General features: G+C 47.9%; 1 protein-coding gene across 1 annotated transcript; it reads right to left on the reverse strand.

Moving 5' to 3' along the window:
- Window positions 1–3,846: 3,846 nt before the first annotated feature.
- LOC124163633 (histone-lysine N-methyltransferase SETMAR-like) lies at window positions 3,847–4,896 on the reverse strand. The gene has a single exon (XM_046540677.1). It carries the CDS (start codon window positions 4,894–4,896, stop codon window positions 3,847–3,849), a length of 1,050 nt encoding a protein of 349 aa, XP_046396633.1.
- Window positions 4,897–19,321: the final 14,425 nt, after the last annotated feature.

Consider the following 19,321-nt stretch of genomic DNA (forward strand, 5'->3'; position numbering starts at 1 on the left):
TATGTACTCTTTGAACGAAGACATCAGATGCTGTAGATTACTTTATACATACAGGGTGTGTTAATTAAGTTTCAATATGTTAAATTCAACAAAATATGGAATGACGACATAAGTGGCCAACGGGCACACGGTGGTGTTATGATCGCCACTAGGGAGACCCTTCATGTCTCCCGGGTGGCGCTTAACACGCCTGTTCAGGCGGTAGCGGTAACGCTGCACGGCCCCCAGTCGGTGACTCTATGTAACGTATACCTTCCAGAGGGGGCACCGGTGGCCTTTTTTTTTTAGACTCCCTTATCTGCCAACTGTCAAAACCCTTTATTATAGTAGGTGATTTTAATGCCCATGATACACTATGGGGTAGCTCCAGGGCACAGTGCAATCAGAGAGGACGCATTTTATCGCAGTTTTTAACAGTCTCTAACCTGGTTTTATTAAACGACGGAAAGAAAACTAGGTTCAATAGTTTTAACGGCAATTATTCGACTATTGACCTTTGTTTTACTTCGAGCACATTAATGGACAAATTTCAAATGAATGTTCACGACGATCTATGTGGGAGTGATCACTTCCCCATTACTATTAATAGAGAGGAATATTTTAACCCCAATATTTTACGTCCTAGCAATTGGAGTATCCGGAGAGCCGACTGGGCTCTTTTTAAAGAATCATTCAATTTTACATTTAACGAAGGCCGCTGTGGTATCCAGAATATTGAATTTTTGACAAACAGTATCGGCGAATGTGCAAATAGTAGTGTGCCAAGGTCAGGACACGCCCGTATGAAGCCTTCCGTTCCATGGTGGAACGACGATTGCGCCAAGGCTATTCAGGCACGCAAGAGAGCGCTAAGAATTTTTAATAAACACCCAACAGCCATAAATTTGGCTTCCTTTCGCCGTCTCCGAGCCAAAGCCCGAAAGGTGGTCAAAGAGGCGAAGAAAGACTCCTGGATGTCATTTGTATCCGGGATAAACTGCCGGACACCAGTGTCGCAGGTGTGGAAAAAGGTGAGGAGTATCTGTGGTGACCACCGTCAGCATGGAGTCACATACATTAAAAACAATGACAACATCGTAACCTCATCGGCCGCCATCAGCGAGATATTCGGACGGCTGTTAGCTAACATAAGCGGCAACTCCAATTATGAGGACTCCTTCCTATCCTTGAAGAGACGCTGCGAATTGCACACACTTTCTTTCGCTGATAGGGGGACACTGGCGGACTACAATGTCCCATTTTCCCTTTGGGAACTAAAATCAGCAATCGCAGCTTCCCGCGACACGTCCCCGGGGATGGATGAGATCCATAATGCCTTTCTCCGGAATCTTCCAGAGAGAGCTTTATTGGAAGTTCTTTTATGTTTCAATCAACTCTGGGCAGAGAGAAGCTTCCCACCGTCCTGGCGCGAATCTATAGTTATTCCAATTTTAAAACAGGGCAAGGATAAATCTGATCCAAACAACTATCGTCCAATATCCCTCACCAGCTGTCTGTGTAAGGTAATGGAAAGAATGGTGAACCGACGACTTGTTTGGTGGCTGGAGCGTCGAAACCTTCTTTCCACTGTCCAATGTGGCTTCCGACGCGGCCGATCGACAGTTGACCACCTTGTCAGGACAGAGAACTATATCCAGGAGGCCTTTGTCCTTCGTCAGCACGTTGTTGGTATTTTCTTTGATCTAGAGAAGGCTTACGACCGGGTCTGGCGCCGGAAAATACTCTTGACGCTCCACAAATGGGGATTTAGAGGCCATCTGCCAATATTCATTGAAAATTTTTTAAAGAACCGCACTTTTAAGGTCAGAATAGGCCGAGACTTATCGCAATCTTATTCCCTGGAAAATGGGGTACCACAGGGCTCCGTATTGAGCGTGACACTTTTCGCGATAGCCGTAAATGACGTGGCGGATTGTGTCAAAGCCCCAACGATGAGCTCGCTGTTCGTGGATGACCTGGCAATCTTTTGCCGGTCGTCCAAACTTGTATCGGTAGCCAGACAACTACAGTTAGCTTTAAATAACCTAGGCAACTGGTCACGGAAAAATGGTTTTAAATTTTCAGCGGAAAAGACCAAATGCGTGCATTTTCACCGGAAGAGAGGTAACTTTGCCCCTCCAGTTTTAAAACTGGATGGCAGACCCCTTTCGTACGTGGAGTCGGCTCGGTTCCTAGGTATGACCCTAGACCACCGATTAAATTGGCGGGAACATATTCAGTTTTTAAGAAATAATTGTGTTAGGACCCTAAATATTTTAAAGTTTTTAACCCACTCCTCATGGGGCGCCGACCGCAGCATGATGCTTTTACTATATCGCGCACTTGTTCGATCCAAGCTGGACTATGGGAGTTTTATTTACTCGTCTGGCCGCGAGTCAATTTTAAGAACCTTGACGACGCTGCACAACACAGGATTGCGGCTCTCAACTGGTGCCTTCCGCACCAGCCCGGTGCTCAGCATTTATGCAGACGCTGGAGAGCCGCCTTTGCAGAGCCGAAGGAACATCCTGATGTTGAACTACGCGGCGAAAATCCTAGCCTCAAGAGGTCACCCGTGTTTTAACATTGTTTTTAATCCAAAGTTTTTAAGAATTTTTATTATAAGAACGAGAGCCACTAAGCCACTATGTGTACGATTGAAAGAGTTCATCGAAGCATCCGGAATTCAACTCCCGGATGTAGCTCCAATCGTTTACCCCGATATCCCGCCATGGATAATTCCACATCCCAAAATTTATGATGCTTTTAAAGGACTCCAGAAAGAATACTCCTCTGCCTCAGAGTATCAGTGTCATTTTAATGAATTCGTCAGTCGCCATAAGGGCAGTCGACTCATGTATACAGACGGATCCAAGTCGGAAGCCGCCTGTGCCTGCGCAGTGTCCTCGGCATACCACGGCATCAAGCAGACGAGACTCAGCCCGTTGTGTAGCATATACACAGCGGAGCTTATCGCCATTAAGATGGCGTTGGGGATGGTCGCCGACGATTGCAACCCTTCCACCATAGTATGCACCGACTCAAAGAGCTCGCTGCAATCTATCGCCGCTATTTTCCCGACGCACCCTATTGTGCAAGATATCCAAATCGCTCTATATTATATCTGTAAACGTGGACGCCAAGTGTCGTTCCTATGGGTTCCCGGGCACATGGGAATAACAGGAAACGAAAAAGCAGGTGCAGCTGCAAAGGCGGCGCTCACGCTGCCGGCACAGGCTTCGACTTCTGTAACCTATCAAGACCTGCAGATGGCCATGCGCGGAATAGCTCTACGGCAGTGGAGTGAGGTATGGACGAACGTAACGAATAACAAACTGAGAATTATCAAACCGGTTACGTCAATGTGGCCCTCTTCTGTTGGGAGGAATCGTAGGGAGGAGGTCATTATTACTAGACTGAGAATCGGTCATTGCGCCCTGACACATTCCTATCTCTTCACCCAAGACAAGATCCCACCTCGATGTGGCTATTGTGACTGTCCCCTGACTGTGAGACACCTCTTGACGGAGTGTGATGAGCATCATATTACGCGAAGCCGGACAGGCGTCAGGGGCAACCTAGAATTTATTCTGGGCGATGACCCTGGCCGCCTATGCCGCGTCATAGAATTCGTTAAGAAAACTGGTCTTGTGAATTCGATTTGATAGGCTCGAAGTTTACATCAATATTGTCAACAGTGCCGCACCAAACTGAAATTATAGTATATGCTTATGTCGCAATTTGATTGCGCGTGGTGCTAATGACCTTAGCTGTCGACGCACCCTTAACCCCAAACCTACTACTACTAATTAAGTTTCAAGACTGGTCTCGGGAAAAGAAATTTATTGAAGATTCATGTACAGCGGGCTAAAAATCTTCAAAATAGGCTCCTTCTGAGTCGACACACCGCTGCCAGCGAGTTTTCCACTGTTCGAAGGCTTTCTGGAACTCCTCAACTGGAATGTTGTTTAAAACCCTCGTCGAAGCCGCTTCGACCGCTTGGACGGTGCCAAACCGCTTCCCTTTCAGGTCCTTCATCATCCGGGGGAACAAAAAAAAGTCGCTGGGGGCGACGTCTGGGCTGTAGGGTGGCTGCGGCAGCGTTGCCACGTTGTTTCGGGCCAAAACCTCGGTGACGGTCAGGCAGGTGTGCACGGGAGCGTTGTCGTGGTGCAGCACCCAATCATTTTTCTTCTCCGGGCGGACGCGGTGGACTCGATCCTTCAAACGACGGATCACTCCCGCGTAATATTGTCCATTGACAGTCTGTCCAGCCGGAACAAACTCTTTATGGATCATGCCTTTCGCGTCGAAGAAGGCGATGAGCATGGATTTCACACGCGATTTGGTCATGCGGGCTTTTTTCGGTTTCGGTGATTGCGTGGTGTGCCACTCCGAGCTTTGCCTTTTTGTCTCCGGGTCGTACTCGAAGACCCAGGTCTCATCCCCGGTGACCACTTTGTCCAAAAAGTTTGGTTCGGCTTGCAATCGTTCGAGCATTTCCTGCGCAACTGCCATGCGCCGCTGCTTCTGATCGTCCGTGAGAACTTTCGGCACAAGCTTGGCACAAATCTTCCTCATTGCCAGATCTTCAGTAACCATTTGAAACACGGTTCCGTAGTTTAAATTCACTCTGTCCGCGATGAGTCTGATGCTCAGACGTCGGTCACTATTGAGAACTTCCCGCACTTTGGCCAGATTGTCGTCGTTCCGTGAAGTTGAAGGCCTTCCAGAACGGTCATCGTCTTCGACGTCTTCGCGGCCCTCTTTGAAGCGCTTGTTGCACACAAAAACCATGGCCCGGGACATTGCGTCTTCTTTGTAAGCCTGCTGAAGCATCTGGAACGTTTCCGGGCCGTTCTTGCCAAGTTTGACACAGAACTTAACCGAATAACGCTGCTCGATCAAACGCTGCATTTTCACTGTCGCGACTTTTCGACGTGAAAAAAAACACACACTGACTTGACGCGTGATGCGTTCACTTCAGCGTCTCGCCAGCAACTGACGAGTGCTCGGTCGCTTGCCTGAGACTCCCCCCCACCACGCCCGGCCCAAGAGACCGGTCTGGACGCGCTCCGTTACGCAGGAAAAAATCAGTCTTGAAACTTAATTAACACACCCTGTAACTTTTGTAATTAAATCACACAGTAGTGGTGCAAAATGACCTAGCCGTCGACGCACCCTAAATCCAAATACTACTACTACCAATTGCAGGCAAGTTACTGTGGTAACTTCACCCACTTGCACCTGGTTTCCCCTGAGAAGCATTTGCAACTAGCCACCAACCACAATTATTCAAAACTGGATTTAGTACAATTGGTAACATTAAGAGGGGGAAATTTTCAATCCGGTGTCCCTGCTGAAATTATTTCTGTTTTTCTTTATCTCGATGGAAAATCTAATGAGAATGGAAAACCATATTCAGCCTCATGCAATTTTGTTATCAAGATCTGTAAAAATAACTTTGAAGGAAGTGAGGACCACTTGTCATTGCATGATTATTAGCAGTATTTGCTCAACTGACACACAAGAAAAGTTTCTCCATAACGTAACCCTTAGCGGTGAAGAAATTACTGAAGCTAACACTTACCAATAGCCTTCGAGATGTGAGAGAATTGTAATAAATTAAATACCATAGGAAAGATGATTAGGATTGATTTTACAAGGAGGTGGGCACTCATCCAACCTATGACCCACCACAGCATGCTTGGAATCACGCTTACTGAGAGTAGAGTCGATAGTGGTCGAGCGAAATTTCAGAATTGATACTTCTTAGGTCAAATTGGATACTTGAGGGGTGAGGGCATCCACTCGCGCCGAGTCGACTGACAGCGCCTCGAAAGGGCTGTGGAGGTGGCTGGCTGACTGCTTGCGAGGGCTGGAAACCCTGTGGGAGGCGTAGAATATCCGGAGGGATGTTTGGCGCGGTCCGCAGAGCATCCGGCCAGCCGTACGTGGCGACCGTGAGCTTGAGGCGCGCCCTGTTATAAACGGCACGCTGTAGTGTCTCTGGATGGTTCTCGTACTCCGTCGCCATCACCAATATAAAGTAAATCTCATGGACGTCTCTGGGCCGTAATCTTATTGAATTTCTATTAGATTTTAATAGAGTTAACAATTGCAGTACCTCTTGCGTGCCAGGTGGTTCGAGGCCAGGGTTGCCATCCGTGGGCATTAAAGATGCGAAGGTCTCGGGTTTGCGGCGGGTTGCCGCATCTCGGTGATTACTTGTGTTAACTGTGCCACTTGCTCGGTGAGCGCCCGGAGCTGGTCATCTGCCATATTGGAGTCGGATGAATTGGACGATAACTCTGCTAATACTTGTAGTCTGCTTATTTCTGCCTCCTCGTCCTCTGTAAATAGCGGTTCTGTGGTTGGTTCTGCTCGCGAACGCGTAACACGCATTTGGGGGCGTGAGCTGCTGCTGGCCACACGTCCCAGTGCCACCTGACAATGATCCAACTGACGGTCAGAGTGTCTCGCGTGCAGGCCTCCCCGTATATACGGAACGGCCGCCATGATGGCCGCCGCCCGCATATAGGTTTATTGCACTGCCCGCGAGGGCGCGTCGGCCAAATTGTCGGCGGTTGGAACGTATGACCAGGTCACGCTGTGTGACTGATTTTCTTTTATTAAAAGATTTAAATCATGGTCACAAGTTCAGGATATAATGTAAACACAAACCCTTTGCCGTTCTTAAGGCTGTACATTGCACAAGTGTTGTCGACGAACATATTTACACACGCATTGGTAATGTTGAAGGCGCTTAATAAGTCCACAGTCTTTGCCAAACCCATGAGTGCTGCATAGGTTTCTGCACCGTTAATACTCGTGATATTTTCGGGTATCGGGAATGATTGGGAGAGAGACCAAGTTGGGATCACAACCCCCCCCCCCTGCGTTGGTGTTGCGTCGGTGTAAACACTGATCTTTTCTGTGGCTCTGGGTAGAGAAACTTTTCTACTAAATATTTCACTTTCATGTAACACTAGCCACCACTTATTATTACGCCTGAACACGTGTTACCAAGAATGTTGGCAACCGCAGTACCCAGCATATCCAACTTAAGTATCCCGCCACTTTGGGTATGTCGGATTGCCTCACTGTGGGGAATAGGGGGATCACTTCGTGCACTCGTTTAATTGAAGCTTTTGTGAGCTGTACCGATGAGTCACAGGTATCTATGATCACTCCTAAATATTTCAAGCGCTTCACATTAACCAATATAGATTTGCGTACATTTACTTGAATGTTAAATTCAGACATTAAATAATACACAATTTCATAACCACAAAATTTGTTACAGGGGAATATGAGCCAATCATCAAGGTAGGTTACAACTTTTACATGAAATTTCTCTTGAATAAATAGTGCAACATCTTCCGCCCATCGTTGGAGAATTGCAGGTGAAAGGGCATGGCCCATAGGCAATCTAGTGAATGCATACTTCTTATTATCATATGATATACCATAGAATCTCCAATGACTGCAGCGTATCTGCAGTTGGTAAAATGCAGCCGTTAAATCAATTTTACAAAGGTTAGCATTAGGCGGTATGGTTGCAATTACCTTACCGGGACCATAGAGTGAGAACTTTGGGGTAACATAAAATTTAGTCCAAAGTGATAAATCGTAAATTAGTCTCACGCCGCCATTGGCCTTGGGAATTAGAAAACATCGGAAGGAACATTTAATTGGCCATTCTACGATGATCCCGGATTTAATTAACCCCTTTATTACAATGTCCATTTCAGGCGTTTTGGCCGTTTTGAATGAGAAGAAAGGTGCGCCTTTTGGTTTGGGTATTGAGGCCCCTACCCGTGATACAATGGTATTTACTTGTGAATGGTACTCACGGGGAGCAACTGGTGTGACCTGCGGGATGCTCGAGGCTATTTCTTCTTTGGTGAGCGGGATTTCTTTGTTGGGGTTTAGCAGGTCCTCCGCTGCTTGCGCCGCTGCGTCCTCAGGGGTGATCTCGGCGGCGATCTCGGCGGCGAAGGTGACAGGCTCGACGGCGGGCTGTCCCATGGCGGGGAAGGTGTACGGTCCGGGTCGGTACCGCGATGCGAGGCTCTCCTCTTCGCCGTCGAGATCACTGAGATCTCCCTGGTCCGCGTCACTCGGACTTGCTCTGCCCGAGTCCTCTTCGTCCGAGGAGGAGTCGGTATCTGCATCAGGGAGATCGGTGGCAGACTCGGAATTTCAAATGATTTCGTCATCTTTATTCTACACTACTTTGGTCTCTTTCCGTGCTTCCTAAGCAATACATTTCCAGTGCTTTGCCTCCTTATATTTCTTCAATTCAGCATCTCTGTCAAGCCACAAGCACAGGTGTTGCAAGATGAAGACTTAAAAACATACCTCTTGAGGATGGCAGGCTAGAACAACTTGCGTTTCTTTGAAACCCGAGGTTTGCCATAAGAAGTTATTGCCTTGACAAACTCATTCATTTTGTCAGTATCACAGGTATTGGCACTTCTCTTCTTACTCTCAATATCTGCATTGGAGTGCAGTAGGATAAATCAGTTATCAGTACGCCATATTCTTGCATTAACATATTGGCCAATGTAAGTTACACTGAAAATATCTCATTTAAATAAATCAATGGAGTTCTCAATTGTACTTAGACCGCGAATGAAAGAGATAATTTTCATTTTACTTCTGAGAGTGAGAGATCGTCGAATCCTGAGATTCAATTGAAGTCTCATGTTTATATAGTCTCATGTCTCCTATTGTATTCTCCTTTACATCAACACACATAATACTTCTTAATTGAAAAACAGGTTTCATGACATGAAATGAAAAGCATTAAAACTGATCGTAATAAGAACAAAAACAAACCATCTTTGGTTGCACTGATCTTGCTTGCTCTACTTGCTCTCAGACCCAGGAGCATAAGAATCTGTCGGTCTCAAAACAGGATTTCTTGATGCTCTCGTTCGATGCTTTTTCATTTTCTGAGGATACATCCCGTACATAGTAATACTTATAGCAAGTGACCATTGTTGAAAAATTACTTTCTTCAAAATCCAGCGTCTCAAGAAACTAGCCACGTCACAATCTTATTATATTTGGTTCAAGATATCTATCAACAAATAACCCTCACTTGGATCCAGCACGTCATTTAACATTCCCTTTTAATTTTTAGGGTTTATATGTTTGAGCACAAAGCAAATTGCATTTTAAAGGAGACCTAAGTCATGTATCGTGACATTATTCAGAAAATGAAGTCTTAAATCCTGGAAAGGGAAGACACTAAGCACATCTAAGTTGTTTCAGTCGGTACAATACTTTCCGCATTGTTGAATCAAATATCAGCTGTCAAGATGCTAACACTGAAATATCTTCATACAGATTAGGATGCATTCTACAGGGTAATCTACATTCCCACCTCCATACCTCCAACCCACCCCCCACGTTGGCACGTGCGGCGTCGTCAGACATGGTAAGACATGTCTGATCTATTTATAGATTATTAGGGACTTAGACATTTTCGCGCTGCAAAGGGATGTGCCTAACCCGTACACGCAAGGAAGGTGTTCTAGTTCCTTTAGCGCGTACGGCTTTAGCGTGGCCACGGACCACTGAGGCGGTCGACATTCAAGCGCCACACTAAATTATGGTTGCGGATTAAATCCTCCTGCAACTCCTCCACAACCTTGGTGGTGGCGCCCATTTTGCGTAAAATACGCAATAGTTCCAATGTCCCCCCTGAAACGAGTAGATTATCTCTCCACACCATTAAAAAAATAACTCTTACCTAATATTACATCATAACAATAATATTTATTTCTGGACCTATTATTAATGTCAATAAACCAGCGATGTAAATCAATTACTTTAGGTATATCAAATGGATACTTTGATAAACGAATTAAAAATACTAAAGTAACTGGCAAAGACAATCCATTGCCAACAAAAAATGCAACAACTAACATTCTTTCATAATAATTCATTCTTTTACAAAAAATAATATTTTTAATGTACTGTGGCCACCACCGCAAAGGGAAAAAAACTCCTCAATTTTATTTTCCGTGACGTACTTACTGGTGAGGTATCTTAATAAATCTAAACACCGCTGCATTTCTTCTCTTGTAAGTTGATGTACAGCCATGGGTGAATAATGAACACTATTCATTATGGAGGAATTTTATTTGCACCTGGGGGTTTTACAGGAGATGGATTAGTTTGTACACGTGAACTCAAGGTATAACGAGTATACAATGTTTTACGATATCTGATTTGTACAATTACAGCTGAGTAAGGATTATCATAATCACTTGAATCACCTCTCAAACACCCAAAATATTGTTCAGGTATCATTCGTTTTCCTCCTTGATCACAGATATACTGCTTTAAATTATTCTTCTCATCAGAAGTATGTGTTGGATGGCGGCAACCGGGATATATCTTCATTATAACTTTCTTTGTCACTTTATGAAATACTTGAACATTATCTATATCTTTACGAGTAGCAGCAAGTGCAAAGTCAGGAGTTCCACCACAATCAAATTTCCTACTTTGATAGGACAGAAGCCGAGGCGTTAATACACGACTCTCACGGTATTTACTTAACTCAATTCCTTCTATACTCTCACCTGGAGTAACTCTACTTTTAATGAACTTTTTAATGTCTTCAGCAGATAGACTTTTATCAAATTCATACTTTATACAGCGAAAACACGAATATTATCATAGACAGCTAAACAATTATTAATTAACCAACGATTCCATGTACCAGCTAATTGCTAAAACATTTTAGAATGACCAATCCAGGCCGAACCCCAATTCGAATTAAATAATTTATCATCCCAAACACCGTCTACAGTATGAAATGCGAACATCATGTTAGCCCAAGATACATCTTTTTCAGTTACTTTCAAAATGGGACTAAAACGAAACCTAGATATTTTGCGATTTAATTTACGTTTCGCAGTCATCATCGGACGACGATATCGTGTAAACCTGCGCTTCTTCGCCATCAATTTCCTCGATCTCCATTTTAACTTCCGGAAGTAAAGAAATTATTGTACAAGAAGGGGGAAAGATACAACTATATTACAGTGCAATGTCAATGAAATTAATACAGGACTGTTAATTTTTTTATATTTTCCTTTGTTCATGCGTACTACTTAATGCTAATTTTTCCAAAGTAAAAAGTAACATGCGTAGGTTAGATGATCATAGTTTTTATTAATCACTTTTTTTTATTTTCTCATTTTTGGTTATGTTATTATAAGTGTGCACCTGTGACGGTGACATTGTAACGCAGCGTGTAGGTGAAGGGCTATAAAAATTTAATTTTAGGCCCATTTTCCATGAATTATTTCCTCGCAAACGTCCCTGGTTACCTTCTCCCTACTCGAATAATCCGGAGACCGGCCTGTGGTTACGGCGCTTGGTCTCCGTGATGGTATATGACGATGGAAGGCAGGCCAGGTTCGATTGCTACGCCTACTCCACTGAAATCATAGAAATCACGGAGTATGAAGATAATTTTTTGCATCCTCGTAAATTAATTGTAATCCAGCGACGATCTTGGAATCGGTGACATAACTTCAATTGGTAGAGAGATTTTCTTCGTAGAAATGGACTGTGCGTGTGGTGGGAAAACCCTAGCTGGCCTTCTCCCTACTCCTCGATCCCGGAGACCGGCCTGTAGAAACGGCGTAGGTCTCCTTGACGATATATACCGAAGGCGATGGAAGGCAGGCGAGGGTCGTCACACTCACACCACTCCACTTAAGTCTTAAGAGGTAGTAGGCGATGTAGGCCATTGTTTGCGTAATCGTGAGTGAAATTTAATCCAGCGACGATATCGGAATCGGTGGAAACACCCAAGGTAGCCTTCTCCCTACTCTACAAATCCGGAGACCGGCCAGTAGAAACGGCACGGAGACCGGCCTGTAGAAACGGCACCTAGTCTCCCTAATGGTATATACCGCTGACGATGGAAGGCACGCTTGGGTTCTTCGTAAAGAGATGTTTGAAATCCGTCATCAATTCCTCAGAGTAAAAGCTCAGGGAAAACGACGTTTTTTGCGTAAGGTATCCCATGAGCTTCTTCGGCGGAACAAGTACGATTATGTCTTCCGGCCTTCTCACGTGGCTCAATAACACGTAGAGTAGACCGTGAGTGAAACAGTCGGTTCTGAGGTCCACTCCGACGTACTCTATCGTCTGGCCTTGGCTCTTGTGTCCTGTCATGGAGTATGATAAGGCCAAGGGAAATTGGCGGCGGAGTACTTTAAGTGGTGAACCTTCGGTGAATGGGAATATGAAACTGATCCGGGGTATGCCGATGAGGTGTCTTCCCGGGAATTCGGACCGTGACGAGGCGGCGTGTAATAGCGGTCACGATGACTTAGGTCCCATTCACCAGTCCGTCTGCAATATTCAAATTCCTGATGAGTAGGCATACCGATCCGACCTTGAGGCGCAGAACGTGGTCCGGAATGCCTTTTCCGGATGCCTTGTTCAACAGTTGGATGTCCACGTCGAGTCCCTCGTCGTCTTCTTTGTAGACGCTGTCGGCGCTCCTCAGCTCATGCAGGCATCCTTCGTAAAAGTCGAGAACTAACTCATTTAGTTCCTTGACGTTTACGTTCAACGTGGAAAGAATGGCTTTCTTTGCGCAGAGCTCGGGTTGGCTCAGAACGCAGGGTGGAAAGACCTCGTCGATAAGTTGCCGCAGAGATGTCACAGCCCTTAGTCCTCGAAGGGGTATCAGCGTCTCTTGTAGCCGTCCCTCGCCGAAGGGGGTGGAGTCAATGGTGCCGTTGCCTACCTGGAGGAGGAAGTCCGAGTAATCCTTGCAGGTACTCGTTCGCTGTAGCGTTGTTAAGGAAAATACCTTGAAGGTCCTCTACATCGGTGACGACCGCAGGGAAACACGCGCTACATCTGCGGGGGTGCGCGCTTTTTCCACGACGGGTGGGATTTGCCTAAAGTCACCGGAACAGACGATTATCTTTCCTCCGAACGGCAAATCTTTATCCATTAGATCCCTAAGTGACCTATCTATAATTTGAAACAGAAAGTGATGAGCCATCGGTGCCTCGTCGAAGATTATGAATTTTGCTTCTCTCACGAGTTGAGCCCGCTGCGAACTGTTGCTCACGTTCCAATATCCGGTTCCGTCCCCTAAATCGAGGGGGAGGCGGGACATGCTGTGGGCCGTAGTACCTCCTTCCATGTTGGACGCCGCGATCCCCGAGCTGGCACCTGCCAAAGCAACAAACCCGTGTACGCTAGAATGACGCTGATGAGTGCGGTTTTTCCATAGCCGCCCGGCCCGTCGAGGAACAATATTCTATCCCCTCTTTTTCATCCTGGATGAGGGTTTTGACGTGGGAGAAAACACGTTTCTGGTCCTCGGAAAGCCTTGGCTCCCACTCTGCCACGAAAGACCTCAACTTTTCCCTGCCGTAACGAACCTGCTCTCTACTCAATTCGGTTGTGTCGTCATCGACGTGTGGAAGCCCGTGATCGGTGAGGCAAGAACCCTGACGCCTGAGGCTCCTATCGATAGCTAAAAGAGTTAATCGGTACGCTACCTCGGGGTTTTCGGGATGCCGGTCTAAATGATCCTCACTCAGGGCATCCTTAAATTTCTCCCAAAGGATGGCCGATGGTGCGCCTACATTGCAGAGAAGAACGAAGAATGACAGCAATGCATTTGCAAGCATGAACGCCGAGGCCTCTTTCATAGCATCGCTGAATTCCTCCTCGTCCTCGATCAAGCCTAAAGTACGCGCGCTTCCTGAAACGTGCGGCAATGACCTGCCCCGCGGGACAAAAGGTCGGCGTAACCACGGCAAGGAGTGGTCATTAGAAGGATCCGTAAGTAATACTGTACGCCTCGGTTAGGTGAAATCCAAAGAAACCTACAGACTTTTTCCCCGCGCTTGCGAGCGGTAACGTAATGCACGCCGTCGGGGTGCTCGAAAAAACGTCAGTACGCGGAGGACGGTAGTGGACAATGCATGTCTCGTAAAAACTCCGGCACGTCAAGTCGTCGAAAATGGGGTCTCGCGGACGGTCGAAGTAAATCATTAATTTGGAAGAGGCGGAAGACGCGATTTCTGTCAAATTACTTTCGCGAGGCCTGTATATTACTTGTTGCTTCCCTTCCAAGTGGACGGGAAGGCATTCCACGGTGTGCTCCAATTTAGAAATGGGAAACTCCAGCAAACGCCAGCAGGCGTCGCTAGCGCCGATCATGCGCTTTGTGGCATACTGCTTGACCTCGTTCTCCTGCAATCCTATCGGGGTCACGGTGACGTTTTGCAGGTAGCCACCCTTCATCAGGTATTTAAACAAATATTTAACTACGCGGCGAGTGGATGCAAGTTCTAAGTTTATGTGCGCCTCGTACTTCAACATCAACGCGGCGTTGTACGGGACCACCCATCCGTCGTGCACTGTAATTTCCCTGCGTCGCGTGGTGATAATCCTCCGATTCGAATAATTGTGCCAATACTGAACGAAACCTCTTTCGTCCACGTGGGTTGTTTCGCAAGACGGTTTGGGATAGAATTTACCGCAACAACCTTTCGCCTCATCCCAACATGGAAAGTCGGTGCGGTAGTCGGTACCGCACGGGCCGTGGATCATGTGTTGCAAAACTATCTTCCTAAGTCGTCCACCGGCTTCGTCTTCGGATGGAATGTCTGCGCGAATAGCCTCTTCGATTTCTTCCGCTTGTACCGGTTCCCCTCCGTGTACCTTGAAAACTATGTGCGCGTGAGGCAATTCCCTCATTTGCATTTCGATGACGCAGACGAAGTAGGCTGGGCGCCCAAAAAATGCTCCTCTACACAAGTCTCTTATCAATTCCCCGAGCTTTATGCTAAATATCCTGCAGGCTGTGGATCACTGCGCTTGCTTCCGTTGGGGCACGCCTTACTATTTTCCTCCCAGTGAGCGCTATAAGTAAACGTGAGAAAGTACGTCGGCGCTCCCAACCGCGATACTAGAGCCATGACGTTCTCGTAGTGGACCTTCATGTACCGGGGTCCTCCGGTGAACGTGCTCGGAAGGTAAACTTTCCCCGGACGCACGCCACCTTCTACTTGAACTGTTTCGTCACCCTCGATATCTCGTCGAACCTGTCCTTGTTCCTCCCTTCCTACGTCTATCAGTTCGTCCAGAGGTGCGATCCGCATGAAGGTTTCGGAGGAAGATCGCATCTGGGAATAGCGGATGAAACGTAGCCGCTCTTCTTCGTATCGGGCGAACATTTCCACTTGCCACGCCTGCGACAAACGCCGCAAGTGGGAAAATCTGCATTCTGACAGCAGTAGGCATCTTGCATAGTTGAACTGCGTGAGCTTTCTTACTTGGTTATCCTTCATTCCCACGTGCCAACCCAAATTACCGTGGGGGTAGAGCAACGGATATTGGAACGACTCCATGAGAGGACTCGAGAGGTATATAGAGGACGGTCTTCGGTCACTCCTCTCCCATATTGTCAATTTTCTAGGATCGTATGCTGCGTTCTCCGTGCTCATGGCGGCGTGCATCTCGATACGAGTTTGTCTATCTTAAAGTCTCGGGCCATGAGTGGATCTACTCGTCACTTCGAAAGTGAGGTGCGCGTCTATTGATGGCTCCGCACTCAGGCGACGGAATTCCTCGATGAACGGATTCACACTTTTGATATAACAGTCAATTTCTTCTATGACGTCCGTGTTGAGCGTTCTTCCCAGCGGTTTGTTTCTTCGTTCTTCACCGTCGTCTCTGTAAAGGCGGCAGCGGTTCACGAACTGAGTATTACCTCCTCTCGTGGTGAACCTTTGTCCTCGAGCTTCCAAAGCGTGCACATGGTGGTACATCCCATCCCACATACAATGACAGCCCACTTGGGTGCCTGTACCCACCACTGACCTCTAGCGCGCAGAAGGCGAGCATGTCGTTGTTCGCTCGCGATCTACCCAAGAATGCTCTATTGGAATAAAACGGTGCGTCTAGGGAAGGCAGCCGCTGCACATTAAACGATCCCTCCCCGCAGCACCACTTTCTACGTTCCTTCTCCTCGTCGAAAAGTCTAGCGCCACAGTGAGAACATCGATGCACGCCTTCTTCCCAAAGGGATACCCTCTTCAACTTGAAAGGCGCGACGTCCAGTGCCGCTCTATTCCAATAGGCCATGGGGCCATTGCTAACTATCTTCTTTCCGAGAGCAGCGTGTGCCTCATGGTCTGTAAATGTGGATTGCGTAACCTATACCTTACCGACGTCTGCCGCGATGCCTCTGGATAGATCTCCGGCAGTCGACTGATAGCACTCGTTTTAACCCTCGGATGCGTAGTGGCGTACTTCCTCACGGCTTCCCTGTTAACCTCCGGGTGCTCGGCGGCGTACCTTCTCACGGCTTCCCTATGCTCATCCGGGTGGTCGATGACGTAATTTCGCACGGCTTCCCTGTTAACCTCCGGGTGCTCGGCGGCGTACCTTCTCACGGCTTCCCTATGCTCCTCCGGGTGGTCGGTGACGTACTTTCGCACGGCTTCCCTGTTAACCTCCGGGTGCTCGGCGGCGTACCTTCTCACGGCTTCCCTATGCTCCTCCGGGTGCTCGGTGGCGTACCTTCGCACGGTTTCCCTGTTAACCTCCGGGTGCTGGGCGGCGTACCTCCTCACGGCTTCCCTGTTAACCTCCGGGTGCTGGGCGGCGTACCTCCTCACGGCTTCCCTATGCACTTCTGGATGGTCTTGGCTGTAGCGACGAACTGCGCCCAGGTTTACGTGTGGTTTATTTGTTGCATATATTTTTTGCGGCCGCTAACTGCTCGTCTCTCGTGGTATCCAGTACCTTCGGTCTTCCGCGTTTGACGTTCTTGGGACGACCCATTCTTTTTCCGGTCACGGGAGGAGCAGTGAGTGGATCATCTAACCGAAATAATACGACAACAGGTTTTTATGTGATGCAGTTTGGGATACGGAGTGATGCAGTTTGGGATACGGAGTGATGCAGCTCCGTGAATGAATACCTGTAATTTCCGTAGCACCGATCGTCCTTTGGCTATATGCTGCAGAAGAAGAAACGTCCGCGGGGCGTGTGAAAATGAGCCGTGTAATTGTGTATTGGTTATCTTCATAATCAAGCGCCCTCGGTGCCTCCATATGTCGGCCCTCAAGGTGCGATATACGCAATCCTGGATGAAGGGGGAAAACATTCACACGTGCAAGCACTCCCTACCATACACTCCTCTCCAAGCATTCCATCACCACCTCCATCCCCCTCTGATTAAGGTGGACACCGTCGGGACGGCGACGATTACCTTTACCCATATACCTGTACGGAAGAAGGAAAGGAAATGAAAACAACCTTCATTGGGCATTGGAAAAGCATATGAGAATGAAATACTAACCTCTCAAAAAATGTGTCGTCTACCCCACCGTGATGGAGAAGGAAAGGAGTTGTGATATCTACGACCCGGATCCCCCCTGTAAAGGAAGTCAGTTATGAGAGAAACGGTTAACGTCAGCCAGCATACGTGAGTGCGAATACTGTGTAATATCTTACATCTGTAATACCGGTGTAGCCACCGTCCCAGCGCCAGTACGTGTCTCCTGTATATGACATTACTCCACATAGCTGGCGCTGGAGGTATTGTGAGGAAGGTAACTGCAGGGGCCAACACCCGCAGCTTCATTATCAATCGATGTATATCGGCCCTCAACGTTCGATATACGCAATCCTGGATGAAAGGGGAAAAATAATACGTTATTCTCCGCGAGAGAGGAGTTGGAGTCCGCTGACGCTCTCTTTCACGGAAAAGTGGAAATAGGAACACTTACATTACGGAGGTCGTTCGACCCGATAAGGACGATCACAGGCTTCGCAAAATATCCGTGGTCATCCACGAGTCTCCTCAATCGTATGACTTTCTGCCCCGATACACACAAGCCGATGCGGGCAAGGCGAACTGTTATAAGAAATAACAGGGGATGAACATGAAGAGGAGTTATTGGAAAAGGTACTTCATCATAGTATAAGTATGTACTTACCTCCCTCCATCCGCCACCCCAAATGCGCACCATATGGGAGTCGCCCAAGAGCTGATGTCCAAACATCGCTGGCCCTTCCATGGTCGGCTACTGATAATGGACAGCGGCAGGGTTTTTGCAGGAGCTCACGAAATGCTTCCAACTTCGTTGCTGAGATGCGAATGACGTTCGCATGCGACGTAGCCCCCCCTCTCCGCGGCTTCCCCCACTCCTAGTCCTTCAAACCTTCCCACTATACGCCGGACGGACGTGTGACGTAGCTCTTCCCACTTAAACCCAGCCCTCCGTCGGAGGTGTCATGGCGGCTGACAACCGCGGAACAGCTTCAGTATGAGCCACCTCTGGTATGTTTGGCAGGGGTTTATAAATCACGAATATGCAGCATGCTATTGGATTCGTACATGCTCATCACACGGTGGTAAGAAAGTGTATCGAATAATTTGGTTGATAATTGGTTATCATCAGTCGAGGAGAGAATGAGCGGGGAGGAGTGTGTTGGAAAAAGGAGTGTGTTGGAAAAAGGGGAAAAGGTGGGGGGAAGAGGGGAGGGGTGTATTGGGCCGGGCTACCTCAACAAGATACATTCAGACCAGGGTGCTTGTTGGCTTGGAAACGCCAAATGCATGCCAATTCGAGGGTGTGGAGATTGAGGGGCGAGTCAGTGGGTGACAGGGAGGCAATGATAGAAACTTTGAAACATAGATTGAAGATGGAATCATGACACTCCTCCCCGCTCATTGCTGCTTCCTCCTGCCGCTGGCGGGCTCTGGCGGCGTTCCGGGCGAGGCGGGGTCGTCGCGGCATTCGGGTTCGGCTGCACCGTGGAGAGTTGTGCCGCTTCGCAAAAAGCGCGAGTACGGCGTCGGGGTGAGGATGCGCTCGCTCCACCCTCGTAGCAGTTGAAGGTGACGACTCGAGGCTGCTCGCACTTCCATCCGTCTCCTTGCTCTCCCTCCTCCGTTCTGTCTTTTCGGGCCCTGGGGCCCCCCTTATATTCCAGGCTGGGCCCTGCTGCTAGCCAATGAGCGTTCGTCTTGGGGCCCGGGGTAGGGGAAAAGAGAAAGTCCCTGCGTCGTTGGCGTGGGTGGAAAGGGAAGTGAGGAGAGGTGAGGGGAGATTCGGGCTTCCCGGCTACGTGGCCCGGTGACGTCAACTCGTCCGCCCCTTCTCCTTGGCGTGGGGGGTGGACGGTGACGCGAGTGGAGTTAGGGGGAGGGTCCACGTGGTCGCTCTTCGTGCCGGGAGATTTAAATTTCTTGGCGCGGGTTTTGGCCATGTTGTTGGCGCACATCATTATTATCATAACCTTTCGCACTGTGCGCTAC

This window comes from Ischnura elegans, chromosome 1 (assembly GCF_921293095.1).
Source record: "Ischnura elegans chromosome 1, ioIscEleg1.1, whole genome shotgun sequence".
NCBI lineage: Eukaryota > Metazoa > Arthropoda > Insecta > Odonata > Coenagrionidae > Ischnura > Ischnura elegans.